The sequence below is a fragment of the Vidua chalybeata genome, chromosome 6 (genome assembly GCF_026979565.1).
Source record: "Vidua chalybeata isolate OUT-0048 chromosome 6, bVidCha1 merged haplotype, whole genome shotgun sequence".
NCBI classification, from domain to species: domain Eukaryota; kingdom Metazoa; phylum Chordata; class Aves; order Passeriformes; family Viduidae; genus Vidua; species Vidua chalybeata.
In genome coordinates, this window is record NC_071535.1 from 24,475,242 (window position 1) to 24,491,849 (window position 16,608).

At 35.9% G+C, this 16,608-nt stretch overlaps 1 protein-coding gene across 2 annotated transcripts in view; it reads left to right on the forward strand.

Moving 5' to 3' along the window:
• The window catches only part of SLC25A21 (solute carrier family 25 member 21), a 241,754-nt gene that overhangs the window by 174,512 nt on the left and 50,634 nt on the right, over window positions 1-16,608 (forward strand). The window contains exon 3 of one of the 2 annotated variants that reach the window (XM_053946647.1): window positions 6,401-6,484. In XM_053946647.1, the coding sequence (XP_053802622.1) occupies window positions 6,401-6,484 (84 nt within the window). Of the gene's footprint in view, window positions 1-6,400; window positions 6,485-16,608 lie in introns of those variants that run through there. The other variant, XM_053946648.1, reaches the window with a different exon arrangement.

Consider the following 16,608-nt stretch of genomic DNA (forward strand, 5'->3'; position numbering starts at 1 on the left):
TGAATGATGTGCTGCTTAGCCTGAATATAAAAGCAACAGAGAGGGGAAAGTCATCTATAAAAGGAATAGGAAGTACAGATTAAGCTGTTCTTCTGATTAGTGTACTTTTCTCTAGTCTAAGGGTAAGAGTCACGTTCAGAGAACTGGCTGAGAGAAGCTGTTTTGTCATGTTTAAGACTTCACGGTTTTTGTATTTAATGATGCACTTCATTCAGGGAAAATACTTGTTAAAAATTGTAAGTTCAGAGCTATGGATGGTAAGTTCTCATCATCGAGGTTGAAAGTGTTTAGACCAAGTGTTTTGTGAGAGTTTAAATTAATTGCTTTTAGCCAACCTAAAAGGAGGCAACAGGTGGTGATGATCTTACTGGGTCCAATTTGATCAGAACAGCCAACATGTTCCATCTAAATTCTGCTGTAAATTGCTACGTCTGTTGTTCTAGCTGTAACTTTTGCCACGAATATACCCTTATTCAGATGTGGGCAGTTGCTCATCAGCAGTTTCCCATCTGTTGGTGGTGGTTCCTCCTTTTGCCCTATTTATTTTTCATAGCAATTTCTGAGATATTTTTTTTAGAGACAAGGTACAAATCAGATAGCAAGAGGACAGAACAAATCTAGATTGCAATAAGGCAGAGATCAGGTGTGGAATGGACAAATTTATGAGATGCAATGTTTGATAAACACATTCGTAAATGTGAGAAATCATCCGTTTCTGTTTGGTAGTTTTCTATTTTACCATCATAGCTGGTAGTTGATGATAAAAATCAACGCTGCAGAGAAAGCTATCAGGTATCTTTACAATTATTTCCATTATTACTATTCTTTTTTTTTTTTTTGTTAAAAAGCCACAAAAAATTCCTCCAAAATTCAAACGTGTGAATAAACTCAACAATCATCATTGATTCCAACAAAATGAAATTAATTGTCATTAATTTTGTAATAATTTTTCATAATGCTTTGCTACTGGTTTATAATAACAATATTATAATAATTATTATAATAATATCATGATTTTTCATAATGCTTTGCTACTTTGATTCTGGTTTATTTCTGTAAGGTAGATATGAACTGTAAGAAAATTCAGCTACAAAAAAATCTAACTTCCATAGATTTGAGACATGGCTAATATGGAGAATAACTGGAATTTGAGATATGGGTAGTATGGAGCTGGAATAAGTTCTGTCCTTTACCTGTTCTTTATGTTACTACTTTTTTATATTTTTATATGCTTTTTACAGTTAAATAATCATAATAGCAATACTAGAACACTCAAAATATGAACCTCTGCAGTAGCAAAACTTGCATCTTTTGCTTAAAATAATTAGGCTTTTTTTGGTTTGAAAAGTAATATTCAGCTCTTTAACAGCTCCTATGATTTACTGTTAAAATAAGTGGCAGAATTATACTCTCAACTTAGTTATTATCCTGTAAGTAACATAAGCAACTCAAAGAACTTGAGCCAAAAAGTGAAATAAATTATATTTTTGAGGTCCATTTTCCAGTCCAAAGTTTTGCATGAAATTTAAGCATCAGTAGATATCACTCATAGTAACACCTGAATAAATGTTTAACTTAACAAATCAAAATATTTTTCAATTATAATTTAAAAATATAAGTTATTTTATTATAAGCATGTTAACTGTTAAATAATGTATATTTGTATAAAACTTCAGACTACATTTTTTATCAACATATAAGGGTGTGTTAAATACAGTTAGGAGACTGGAATCATGGGAATTACTGAAAGTGCAAAAAAGCTGTACATGTTTTTAGTTTGCCAAAGACCATGCATTTATTTAAAAGTTGTTTTAAAATTAAAGTTGCACAGCTATTTTAATTTGTTTTGTTTTTATTCCATGTCATTTTCTTCTTTATAGCATCAGTTCCCAAGTTTATTTGCTCTGGTACTGCACAAACCCCAACCACAAATGGAAATGTTGGGAGCTGTATTCAAAACCAAGTAGAACCTATGAAAAAATCCTACTGAGATGCGCAGAGAAGGACAAAATACAGCTAAGGCTGCCACTCCTTGGCAAGCACTGCAGCCTGGTATAAAGCTTGGTTCTCTGAGTCAATGTTTTTCTTTCCCTCTGAACTCTGTGGTTGAGAAACTAGTCAGCAGTGCTGCATAAAAACAGCGAGAAATTCTGGAATTGATGCATAAGGGTCTTTGCAAACCCAGTGGCAAGAATCTGACAAGTCTGGACTGCTCCATATCACACTGTGGTTGTCCTACATAACTGGGACTTAAATGCTCACTATGTACTTCACTAGATATGAAAATACTGATTTCTTCCTTTTAGATTTCAAGATGACAAAAACAATGTCAATACTAATTAGAAATCTTTCTCCAGCCCAGATCAGTAAATAAAACAGGGGAGGATTTTTAGGTAACATTGTGGTAAACAGGCTTTAAACACTAAATATCTGGATAATGTAGTAGCAGACATGCACAAGACAACTTTGATGAGATATTCAGCAAACATGAACAAAAAATTTAGCAAATTATAGAGGGATGTGAAAGAACCTTTTTTTCATAAAGCACATGCATCTATTTGTTCTTCTATAGGTATTGATTCTATTGGCAAAGATTACCTAGAGGACTTTTGCAATAGGAATAGGATCAGAAAAGCATGATCTGGACTGAGGAGTTTATTGAACTTAGAATGAAATGCTGGCTATTAAAAAACCAACAAAGACTGTGAGTTAGGCATTGGAAACAGATGCATGTGTTTGTGTAGAGTCATTGATCTACAGCATGATGGATCACTTGTTCATCGATAAGTGGTTCAGAGAACTGGTGAAAGAACTCAGGCTTCTTCTACATTATGGAATTTCAGGCAGAGCCCATGGAGACTTATTGATCAAGGACTGTTATAACCATAAAAAATGTTCTCTCTCATGCTAGTAAAATAACAATAATTTAGGTTTATTCATTTCACAAGTAGAAGTTTTGGTGCTGATTAGTGTGGGTAAGTTAAAATATTTTCATGGTTTTAGATCATCAGTTTTCAATGCCTTTTGAACAGACCCCAAAACCTCAAATAGTTTTACATGGTTCCCACTTTTTACAGAGATCCCAACCATATGTCTTCTGCAGTGAACAGGGAAGGACACCAATGTTCTCTTCTTAAACACTATCAGGCACTTTGGTATCTAGTGAAGCTACTGCAAAGGTACTGTTCATTCAAAGGAGACATGGAAGACCAAGCTCTTTGGACTGCTGCTACAAGACACAAAAGGAAAATGGGTGGTCCCTCATAGCATGGGAGAGGGATGTGGGAACTACAAGGAGCCAAGAGGGCAGGCAGTAAATGCCTTGTCTGGTCCCAGGTAGGAAGAGGTAACCCAGGGTGCAAAGTGCCTCCCCCAGCTCTGTGAGCGTTGTGGGGGTGAGAGTGCTCAACACCACAGCATTCTGCCCAGAAAGACAAGAAGCAGGAAAATGACAGGGGAGGAAAGTTAGCCTGGTGCTCATTTTTAAAGCAATAAAGCTTGTGGTAAACACACTATGTGTTGAGTGTCCAGTGACTTCTGACACTTTTTGGATGCTGGTAGTGAGTAGGAGGTCCTCCATCCCAGCCCTGGAAAAGCATTCCTGCACATATGGCTGTTCAGCATGTCACTGAGGGCTGCCTGCCATCACACTTCAAAATTATTAGATCAGAAGTTAGTGCTCCGATGGTATTTAGAGGGGAATTTATCTTTTTTGGTCTAGCAAAAGCTAAAAGGATACAAGGCAGCCATCCAACTTTCAAAAATGCATGAAATTCAGTGGTTTTATAGTGCTTTTAGAAAGGAACGGATTTGAAGCACAGAAAGCCATTACATATCCCCCAGTTGTGTTCATTCCTCTAAACAATCATTAAAACCAGGCCAGGTTGGGGTTTTCTTTAAGGGAATGCTTTAGCTCTTCTGTGTTATTAAGACTACTAATAGAGGCTGCTGCTGGTGTCTCCAGGAAAACAAACATTTTTTTTCAGCTCTTCCCTGAGCTTCTTATAACAAGTGCTGGTGATCAATTAGTTAGTTCATTAAAAAGTTACACATGATTTTATTGAGGCAAGCAATTCTGAATCAAAGAACCCAATTCGCAGATCTAGGTTGAAGCACATAATTGGCATGTATTTTAGAATTGCTGTTAAAGCTGTAAAATAGATTTACTAGGGAAGGAATGGATCCAAAAACCCTAAAGGAAGGAATATGTTATTTGTGTGACTCAGTGTAACAAATGGACTCATTTAACACTAAAGTCTTATCTATATTAAAACAAATATGTGAAATAAATATAAAGCTTCTTTGACTTAATTTCTTTAGCAAGAAGTTATCCTTCATCTGATAAAACATAAATTGCCTACAGGATTATTGCATTTCTTATGCCATTACTGACATTATTGCTATAAAAGTTGTATTTTTATTGAATCATTTAAATTTAGTTGAGAAGTTGCCAATGTGTAAGCTGTTAAACAGAATTATATAAATATGTTCACTATGTTGTTGAGATCCACTGTCACTCTGGAATTAAAACCCCGTTCAACAAACAGCTTTGCATGCACAGTTTAATGGGGAACCTTACACATGTGCAAGTAGGACATTGCTGAGCATTTGCAGGGTGAAAGAGAGCAAACTGCATTATTCAAAGGATGTTTTAGAAACAGTGATACTTTTTTGAGTTTACAAGGAGGCCAAATCTTGAAACTCGAGGGAAAGAGTTTGGGTTAAGAAACCTTTGTTTTTAAATACTTGGAGAAATATGAGGTGAGTTTTTGCAAGTTTTCTTTAAGAAGAAGAAAGACATTTTTAATTTTGAGCTGAGGTGTATAAACAATCAAGTCTTAAATATATTAAAATGTGTGTAGAAACTAGGTTCTTTTATAATTTGGATTCGTTAACTGCCACAATGTAAAAGCTTCTGTAGCTGGTATTGCTGTTGGACTATGCTGATGGCATTGAGGCATTTTTTTCAACTATTAGCCTTCCCAAGGGATCTTTTCAGACAAAATGTTATGCACCAATGTTACTTGAGTGTAAGCCTATTGAATAGCATTCTTCTTTCTGCCAACTTGGCAGCAAGTTCTTGTGCTAATAAAAGAGGTTACCCCAAATAGAGATCCCAGATGTGCCTGAACTACTTTTATTAGGACTATGGAAGGACTCAGTGTTTCCTTCTGACAGTTTTAAAAAAGGTGTGGGCTTGCCTTCATAATTGCCCAAAGAATTGCATCACTAGAATATTTTTCCTCAAATTGAACAAAATTTTAGATGCGTTAGCAGAGAAATATTGATATTCAAAACAAGGAATGCCTTTTGCCACAATACAAATGTTGACTTGACCTTACTGAATTCTGTGAGAGAGGAAAAAATTGCTGTTTAACCTTGAGTTAAAAATGCCTTGATTCATTATCTCATATAAATGAGATCCAGCATCATGATCAGAATAAGTAACAACTGATATTTCTCAGAACAGCAGTGTACCTGTGGCAAGTGGCGTACTTTACTGTAATGTGAATTATTCCTTGAAACCAGGATGATTATTGAACCCAGGGATAAAACCAGTATAGTGATTGCCTGATATAGGGCTATTTTAGACTGGAATTGCCAACAGCACTATTCTTTTTATTTTTTGGTTCTATTTGGTAATCAGCAGTTTAAAAAGAAGTTATGTCGCTAAAAATTAATCTAAATTTACTTGAATGTGCCAGCTGCAGTTTTGAAACTGAAAGAAATAGGATCCTCTGAGATACTTAGTAAAATAATATAGTTTGTTAAACTCACTGTTGCTATCCATCAATTATAACAATAAGAAGTTTACAGTCTTAAATCATAATCTTGATTTTCCTTTCGAGGCCACAAGCTTCATGTTGAATAGAGAAAATAAGGTTTCAATTAGAATAATTCATTGCTTGCTTTTATTGTTCATCTTATTATTGAATTATGGAAAATGAATGATGCTCTAATATCTGATCATGTCTCTGCTTGATTTTTGTTGTAATTTTGTCAGATATAAAAATGAGCAACACATGATAGTATTACATTCCAGATTTTCAAAAGCAGGGTTTGACTCAAACACTCACATTAGTTTCAGTGGGCTTTGGATCAGGCACCGGGTTAACAGCTTATTTTTCAAACAACTAGAAAGAGGTGTAAATGTCAAAGGTGATAGCTATACTGTGAGTTCCATAAACTACAAAAAAAAGTTACTACTAAAGCTCTATTTTTCCTTGGTTTAACAGCTTCTATGAAAACAGTGTTAATAAGTATATCAGGAACAGTATATAATAATGAATCAGAGACATAAAAAAACCCTTTAAAACTCCTTTTATATCATAATTGGAAAGTTAAAAGTGACTTAAAATCCCTGACTTCTCATGCTGTGATGTAAATTGTATTTTTTTAGGTTCCAAATTCAAAGAGGGAAAACTGATCCAACCAGTTACAAGAGCCTGGGGGACTGTTTTAGGACTATTTTCCAACGAGAAGGGTAAGAGTATATGTTTTTAAAATTGTCAATTTTATGCAGCCTTTCTTAATCACCCATTTTCCAGACATTAGATCCTCTTTATATTCCACTCTTCTTTTTGCAATTGCAACAATTTGGCAAACATAGTCTTACATAACGAGCACAATTTGAAAAGTCTTGATTAGTCTAAATTAGACTCATAATGCCATTTTGGGTTATTAGAATATGTCAAAGAATGCACAGCTGCATAGAGACACTGGTGCAGGATGGCTGCATCAGTGTACTGCTGTATCTTCACTCTTGTGTCTTGTCCTGGTTTAGTAACTAGCTCAGGTTGAGCGTATCACTTGTTTACAAGCTCTGATGAAATGGCATTCAAGTGGCAGACAATGTTTCCAGGACCTGTGTAAGCAAAATTCCACAGCTTTTCAGTTTGACAGAATATGGAAAAAAGAATTACTTGAGTCATACTGGCGTCATAAGGTACCACTGCTTTAAGCTCGAGCTCTTCTAAGGGAGTTGGGTTCTGATCCAGAAAGGCATTTAAATATAGGCTTAATTTTATGAGCAGTCCAGTTAAAGCCAGGGAATGTAATGGGATCAATCATATGCTTAAAGTTAAGTCTGTTATCCACAGGAGCTCTCTGGAAGCTAGCCTTTAATCAAGGTAACTCTAATTAGTAGAACCTACCTTTGAGTAGCTGGCAGGCTTTCCATAGGCCTTTTTAACACCATAGCAACCCAATTTTTTTTTTTTTAATCCATATATGACAGCAACAATTTGGTTGGAAAAGACCTCTGAGATCATTGAGTCCAACCTATAGATCATGAGTACAACCTAAATATTCATAAAAATGGAACTGCTCCTGTATATAGTGGCGCAGATTCTGGGTATGGAGGCAGCATAGGTGCAGTGAGACATAGACTTCTTGCACTCACAAGCTGCACTGGAAAAACAAAGGTGAGATGAGCAGTGAAAATTAATAACTAGACCAGTTTGGTTTCTTGCAGTGAGATTTAGCTAAGCTAAACTAAGTACATCCATATAGAACCGGATGGTTTGAAATGAGAAAGTAGGGACATGCAAAGGAGTTTCATTAAGGTGTTGAAAGAGGAAGTTGTCGCAGCTGCCCTTATTAGCTGTAAATTCGTTTTTTGTTGAGAGATTAAAGTTGTGGGTTTTCGCTACAATAGACATTAAAAAGCTTAAAAGCAAAAAAGATTCCACACAAATTATAATCTGTGGCTTCTAAGGTTTTCTAGGCTGAGTTTATGTCAATTTGTATTGCTTCTTGAAAGAAAACTATTGAGGTATTTATATTTATGATAATGTAGAACTATTTTTAAATAAAAAACTAGTTTCAATATTTAAGTCAGTGAGTATGAAAACAATATTTACCTCATCCCAATTCACTAGTATTTTCATATCTGAAGAAAGAGTTTAAATCAAGAGACATCTTCCAAGGTAATTGATTATTCATTGTTTTTTTCCTATGGAATTCTTGTGCCCTGATACTGGAAATAAACCAGAATATTTTTAATGTCTGTAACAAGTCATCAGGAAAAAGAAGATGATTACATGAAAATATTATGTATTTAAATCACAGTTTAGCAGTAGATTGCACCAAATTTCTGTTAGGCAAGAGCTTATACAGAGTTTTTCTTGCCTGTTTCAAAAGCAGTCAATACTGATCTAAACAAACAGCAAATTTCATGAGTACCTGTTTTTCTCCAGGAAGTTAGACAGAAGCAGAAATTTTCATTTAAACAGACAATCAATAGTAAGCACTAGGGAAAAAATAAGATAAAATATCTCAGATGAACTATAATGTTAAATTTTGGATAACAATTAGAAAATAAATCAGTTAATCCTGAAAAACCTGTATGACTCCATGAGTCTTTCGTTCCTGTCTGCACAAGTTGTCTGGTTTTCTGGAGCATGGTGATTACGACAACTGTGAAGGAAGTGAGGGTGGAATGTGAATTATTTTAGTTTGTGGAAACCTTTAATCCTGATAACCCATTCCTTGTGTGACCACAAAAAGATGCAGAAGAGGGTCCCAAGAAAGGGCTTCACATTTGGATACTAAGCAAACGAAAGCAGTTTATGAGGTGTTCAGACTCAGGTAAATCTGTGAGGAGGGTATAGGAAACTCATCTATGCTCTATGTTTATTTCATATTGGCAATATGAAACCCCCCTGATGGTGTGTGGCATTTTCTGAAAATATCTAAATATCTAAATCTATAAAGAGTTTAGGCATAAACTAAACTGGAAATAACTAAACTAAACGAAAAAGGATTTAGGCATCTTTCTCCAGTACTCTGAATTCCCTTTGGCATCTGTGATTTTATATTAAATTGACTAAAAAAACCCACTAACTAAATAAAGAAATACAGTGGGAAGAGAAGTGTTACTAATGGCCTGTCCCTGAAAATGTTTACATTTGGAAATATTGCTTATGCTGATTCATACTTACATTTTTCAGTAGTAGCAGCTAAGGTAAGTCAGAATGTCAAAGCCCAGTTCAGGTGAGACACTTCATCATGCCTTAATTTTTTGACCTTGTTATGTTGAGGTTAAGTATGCAAAATCAGCCTAGGAATTTTTTATTTTTATGAACACATATGCAAATGTTTCATTTGCTGCAGTGGCTCTTACTGAAAATGAATGAGTACTGTGTTACTGCAGTATCACTGGAGCAATCTCCTGATTTCATGGAAAGCTTCATCACAAATAGATGCCAGAATTCTTTAACCATCCTTCTGACTTTGTCCTCATTACCATGAAAAAGAGGAAATAATTGTCTAATCACTAACAGAACACTGTCTATTTCAAAGAATCAGAAAACTCCTTTACAAAACACAAGAAATCTTTAAACAAAACAAACAAAAACCCAAACAAACAAAAATAAAACAAACAAAAACCCAAAAAAAAAAAAAAAAAAAAAAAAAGAAAAGAAAAAAATGCAACAGGAAGTTCTACAAAAACTCCCTTTCCCCAAACTTTGAGTATCTCTTTAGCTGGAAATAAATTTTCTTCACGGGGAATTAAATTCTTCAAAGAAGGATTTATCCCTTGAACTCTTTTCTTGTCTTAAAAGAAAATGGTCGCCACAAAACATAAAATTTAATTAAGACTCACTAAACAAAGGCTCAGTTGAGCAGAGCATTGAAGGTCACATAACTTTCTTTTAAAGGGAGACAGAACTATTAACTTCAGGGATTTTGTGATCTTGTTTGGGGAGCATCCAGTCACTACCAATTGCACAGGAGCTGCAGTGGTGGGAATCCTCTCAGGTGATGAGCAACCTCTGCTCCGCTGGATTTGCTAGAAGCTGTGCAGCAAAGGTTCTCTGGTTTCACTTATTAGATGATGCATGAATTGACAGATCTTTGACAGTGAGGTAAACCCACCAGGAGCATGTCTGTTTATTGAGGAGTGACAGCTTTATAGCCAACATAAAAATAATCTGATGCTTATTAGGGAAAATGTTTGGATACAGGATTAGCTCAAAGCATTAATAGAGAAAACTTTTCATTGTCTGTAGATCCTACAAATAATGTTAGATTGTGTTAAATGACTGATCTTTATACCAGCATGATCTTTACTGCATTTGTACTCACTTACTTTTTTTTGGATAGTGACTTAAGTTGGAATTTGAAATGTAAGAATAAACCAATGTTCTAGCTGAATGTATATGTTGTATCTATATTAAAGACACATGGTGTTGTGTCTCATATTAAGAATGGAAAATTATGCCCATCTGCATTGTCTTAATCTGCAGTTACAGCATTGAAATGATGGATGCTTTTATTTCAAGCCTGTAAACAACTTTGTTCTTATAAACTTGGATTTTCATGGGCTCATAATTTTAACAGTAAATGTTCTGGGTTATAGTTGGGTTTCTTGGGTAACAGTCAAGAAACTTGTTACCTTCTCATTCATTTGTTAACTTGCCTGAAACAGGAAGGGCACTAGTGTCCTGGATTCCACTTTTATAATTCAACACTTCAGTAAGTTACAGTTTAAAGTGCTTATTAGCCTTTCTTAGAGCTAGATAGTCCTGGGAAAGTGCAAAACACAATTGTCATTAATTTGAGACTTCATTAGTTCTGCTGAGTTATTTGATTATTTATGTTTAATTTGCTTTGGGAAGGAGCAATTACCACCACATTTACACAGTCCAATAACTTTATAATTATTCCTGTCTTGTTCTCAGCACCACCTTACCACTCTCTTGTACCTATAATTGTCTGTATGACCACACACACTTTTTTGTTTAATAATCAGCACCCTGACTCATACATTAATGGGGTTATAAAGCTGCACAAAACTTGTCAGCTATGGGTGGAGTATGTGGGAGAACAGCCAAGACTAAGAAGGAGCTGGATGAGTGCAGATCAGCAAACATGCAGAAGCTGGAGGGCTCCTGGTTCATGTGGTATCAGCGATCATGCATCAATTAAGGAATTTGCTAGCTCTCTCCTTTGTCTTGCCTGGTATGCCATGGTAACAAGTGTTTGAGAGACTGCAGCAGTGCTCTTGAGGCCTGGCTCTCCCACCTGGCTCAGAAGACACTCTGCTGCTGCTAAATGCCAGTAGGTCGGGGAAGGAGACTGGCAGAGCTGGCAGCCATACAGGGAATCACCAGTCTCTGGCACTCACCAGCATCATCACTGACCATTCCTGCTCCCAAATAAGGGTTGCACAAGATACAAATCCGATCCTTCACCTGAAGCCTTCAACGAAATTTCCAGCCAGGTAGACGTAACATTGTCAGTCATGCCAAAAATCCCTTTTCCCAGTGTGCATTTATAAAGGAGAGATTAATTTCAACTTACTAGAGGCATAAATTCTTGTGGTATTGAAAGACCAGACTTTAGGCTCTGCTTTCAGTGCTCTGAAGGAAGCAGAAGTTGTAGATTAAGATGTTATTTCCCACAAATGCAGAGCTATCTGCCCCACTCCTTAGTTTATTGTTAGCACTTCAGACCAGGAGGAGCAGAAGGGAACTCGGACACATGACTGCTTGCTACATTCAAGAATCTTATTTCTTACACTTATTTCTACACTGACAGTTTCAGAAACTGTGATCTTGCAAACTGAAGTACAGGTATCTTTTCTGCCTCCACTTCAGGACCAGTAACTTCCATCTGAGCACTGAGGAAAGTCTGCTAGCATTTGTACTTCAAGAGAAAAAAATCTACATATAGAACCATCTCTCTTCTAGTCCTACTGGCCTGTCTCACACTTAGAAACTCATAATACTTGAGTACACATACACCAGCCTTGCTAAAGTGAGCCCGAAGATGCTAAAAAAAAAAAAAAAAGAGTACTTGACCACAAAAATGTCTATCTGTATATGTCCTGATGCATCCACATAATTCACAGTATGTTGCTAATTTTTCTTCTTTTCATCTGGCATGTTGTAGAGTTATTCTGTGGATCACATTATTCTACATTGGCATCTTCTTGCCATACTGTTGTGTTTATTGCAGACTTCACTAAAAACCTGTAATTTAGAGTATCAGAAATAATTACCACATTCCTGTGTGAAATTATATAATCCAAAATGTAAAGTCTCAATTAAGTTTTATTTTAAAATTGTTGAATTGAAAACTCTAATTGAAATTATAAAGGACAATGTAGTGGCTTAAACTGGGAACCTGTGTTGAAACTGCTGGCTTTCATGAATAAAATTAATGTCTTAGGGCTGAATCTTTAAACCCTTGTTCTTGCTTTGCACATCTTCAAAAAGAAATACTCAGTTTTAGAAAAGCTAGTATTCACATATTTTCCAGGAGCATGAGCTTGCAAAATTTAGGTAGGGATATAGCAAGTTCTCCTAGCACATAGTACATTTATCTTTGAACACAACACTCCTCAGCAAGTACCCTCATGCCTGTGCAGTTTGGATGACAGGATCCACATGGCCCTGTGGGAAATTGGTCTCACATATCTGCAGTGAAAAGAAAAAAAAATGCCTTAGCATAGACTAGGTGCCCCACAATCAAAGAATTTCAGAATTTCTTCTAATTAGCAAGAGTTGCTTCTTCATAGTTCATAACATATATATGCAGAGTGATAGATCTTCTTTCCCTGAAACTGTTCTTATGCCAATTACTCTCACTTCACCCCTTGGTCTACATGGACCTATGTGCAATATCTGGTCTTACTGTTTTCAGTTTCATTTCCTTGTCTCTATTTTATCTGGACTTGTGTCTTAAAACCATCATTTTTCTTCTTACTCTGAATGGGTGCTGAGCCATAAAATTTAAATGATGATATAGCCTTGAATAAAGTAATCATAAAGACTACTTCCAAGATTAAAGGAATGCATAAAATTTGATTGACAGAATTTCCATGATCGTTTACTTTAACATATTGATTTATATTATACTCAAAAGGCTTTAGATCAAATATGACCACAAAGGAGACATGTTTTGTGTATTTATATGAAGGTGATGTGCATTAGGCTTTCTTTTGTATATAACCAGTTCTCTAGCCAGTGCCAACAATTCTAAGTGGCTGGATGGTTTTGCAACACTAGTGAGTCACAAAATAAAGATGACACTTGTTCTTTTAACCAATGGGTCTCAAAACACTTCACAGAAGAAGGAAGTACCATTATCTCAAACATACAGATGGGGATAATGATGTGAGTCAAGTAGAGTCAAGTAGACCTGGATTGGAGCAGGCACACAGGTGGTTCTCACAGAGCAGCCTGATACCATGTTGCTTATTTGGCCCCTGGTAGCACCTCAATATCAAAGGTCTGAGGAACACACTTGTTGGACACAAAATTGCATTATTTGATACAGGTTTCTAATTCAGTAGTTTTCTGAAGTCTTAATCCGCAGTTCATTTTATGAAGTAGTTGTCTGAGAGCAGACATGGATGTAGTGGCAGGTTCAGGCCTGAAGCTGGATATCCTGAGTGCAAGGCAAGCTCCCTGTTCCACAGCCCGGACTGTCTCCAGAGTCAGCAGTGTTTACTGATGTTAATGTCATGAGGTTTTCATCATCCCATTCAGGCAAGAATTCTTGCTCCTGACTGGAGGTTCCCTACCCCCATCTTCATATGTTAACACTTGAAAACATAAAAAAATGGCTTTGGAATGTGAAAAACTTTATGTGTGTAGCTGTCTGAAATACAGTGAAGTTATGGTGGTGTAACTAAGGGCAGCATTTGACTAACCACATTTTTATTACTGACGGACACACATTTTACTTGCAAAATTTAATCTGGTGTATATGGCAACACAGTAAACAAGAACACTCTTTTAAAGATAATCACTTCTGAGAATCATGTGCTTTAAAGATGAAACACATGCTTATTTATTTCCCATAGGAAAAAAACACAATAAAACCATGTAAATCTTAAAAGCATCTTAGAAGTAAACAGGCCACACATTAACTGGCATTAGTTGTTATCATTTGATATGGCCACTGGAGGTACACTCGCATTGGGTGTAGGATCTGCATTTTTTAAAGGTTCAAGTTGTTGAATTTTTTTTCAAGTATTTTCATAATCATATCGTTTTAACCTTAAAAATATGATTTCTCACGTGTCTCTGTTTTCTAATACTATAACATAAATAGAAATCATTATAACATTCATGTTTATAGCAGTAGCTCCCTGTAATCAGATGACTGCATCATAAGATGTTTATATTAAAGAAGTAAAAAGGTACCAACAAGAATTGTTTGCAATCCATTTTAATCTATCTACTCGGAAGGTCAATGGAACTAAATTGTTTAATCCTTATTATTTTAACATTCAAAGATATTTGTCATTTTGCCACATTAGGTTCCTGATGGTTTCAAATATCATGTTTAAATAGATCAGTGTGATAACTGTGCTTATGATAAACCTTCTCTTAGGTCCTGTGTGCAGAAAACACCATACCATGCTTTATCATGAAATTCACTGAATGTGTTTAAGTTCTCTGAAACTGAAGAATTTGTCTGCCAAATTTAGTAGCCCAGGAAAATGGCCATGAATTTCTCCTGCTTCAGTAACTGGCTCAGCATGAAAAAGTGCAGTGTTTCACAGAGGTGAACTGCTATGACATTCCATGGTGCTCCAAGCAGGGGTTTGCTCCTGGCACCCTGATGGAGACATTCCTGCCTGGCCCCATTCTCCTCACTTTGGGCAGGGACATGGTGCTGCCTCTGAGCCCTGAAACCTCCGTGCCTCGGAGCTGCTGAGCTGAGAGCCACCTAGAGTTAGGAAACTGGGAACAGCTCGTACAGGCTGTGCCATGCGTGTTGTCCTTCTCCACGGCTTCCTTGGCTCCCCTAGGGCTGTCCAAAATTTTCTGCTAGTGAGAACCTTTCAGGCCAGGAACAAAATCCCCTCAGAGTTTAGTCACAAGCCAGGGCTGCATATCCCCTGAACAAAGATTTCAGGAATTACTGTTAAATGGCAAATTAAGCTTAAACCATACTTTTGGATCATGCTTCTTTTTGGGGATCTGTCCCTAAAAATCTTGCTTGTTCTGAAATGATATCTCTTTAGTGCCATTAAGTATCCAGAACTGAAACCTGTATTTAAAACATGAGAAACTGATTCAAACCATGATGGAGAGATGCGGGGGGGGGGGGGGGGGGGGGGGCTGTGTCTCAAATCTGAGCTGGGGCAAGGCTGTCATGCCCAGTTACAGGCAGATTAAAAAATCTGAAATCTATCTGAAACCTTTCTTACCAAAGGAAAAAGCTCTGAAATATGATGATTGTCAGTAGTCAACTCCAAGAATTAGTTATTTATCAGTTATGTAAATTTAGCCATTGTATTTAACATTTCATAAACACAGTAGAGGAGGCACAGTAGAGGTGCAAAATTAATTGCAGGTATGTGATGTGCTTCTTTAAAAGATAAGTGGTTACTTACTTCTCTGTAATTTGGGCTTCTGTTAGCTATTATTTGATAACCTCTTCTTTAAAATAAAAATTCCACTATATCAAGGAAAAAAAAACAGTGACCAGAGAACAGATAAATCATTTTTATGTCCTTAGAACAGCTGACTTCACACTTTTATTACATTGTTTGAAATAGCATCTTTTCATCTGGAATGAATCAGTTTAAAATGTGATTGTCAACACAACAAAACCAGCTTTCTGTTTAAAATGGCTGCTTGTGAAGCTTAGAACTACACTTTTGCCAGGATTTTCTTTACAGACTTTAGTTACTAGAACCAAGAGATTTTAGATGGGATGTTCACAGGAAATACCTGGCAGACAGCATAAAATGCAAAGTAAAGCATTTTTATTTTAGTTGTAGAAAGCATGCCTGTGAAAATGAGCAACAGTGTTTTAGGTCAAAAGATTTGTTTTTCAAATAAAAGTTTCTAAGCTACAGTTTGAAGTGGGTGAGAGAAAAAGTTCTCATTAATTTTTTTGTGTCCTGACCTAAGTAATCAAACAATGTACACTTAGCATATTTCTTAGACTATATCTCATACTTATTTATAACGGCACTATTATATCTCTGTCTAATCTATGTGTCTTTACCTCACTTAAATTCATTTCTTTACTGGTTATGTCTGAAAACACAGCTTTGTCTCTTTTATGCCAATCCTTTTCATTACTATAGTCCGCAATTTTTTTATTTGTACGTAGCTTACATTGATTTGAACTAAAATTTTTACATCTGTAAAAATGCGGATCAAGATTTTGTGCCAAATCAAGTACTTTATTCAGTGATAAAACATTTTCACTTCAGAAATAACTGAGCTTTACATTATATACATTTGCTCATTATTTTAACTGTAAATTACAAAGATGTAGTAAGGCTATGACAAGCTATTAGATTCGGTAGAATTTTTTCAGTAATCATAGTTTTCTTATTTTCAGGGTAGATTTGTAATGTATATTACTTACAATAGTTTTAGTAACAATTTTGTATTATTAAAAGTGGGGGTCTCTTCAATTTTTTTCCTAATAAATTAATTTGTTTTCTTTTTTAATGTTGGAAGTTAAATACCATTATATGAGAAACTTCTAAATTGCATCTTTGTTAGGAAGGCAATCTTTTTGTTGAGCCACAGAGCTGCCATGGCAGCAGTAACTGCCGGTAAGCTGATCATTCAGCCCTGACACCATCACCAGCCCTTCTCTTTTCAATGTCCTTCACCCAAACTG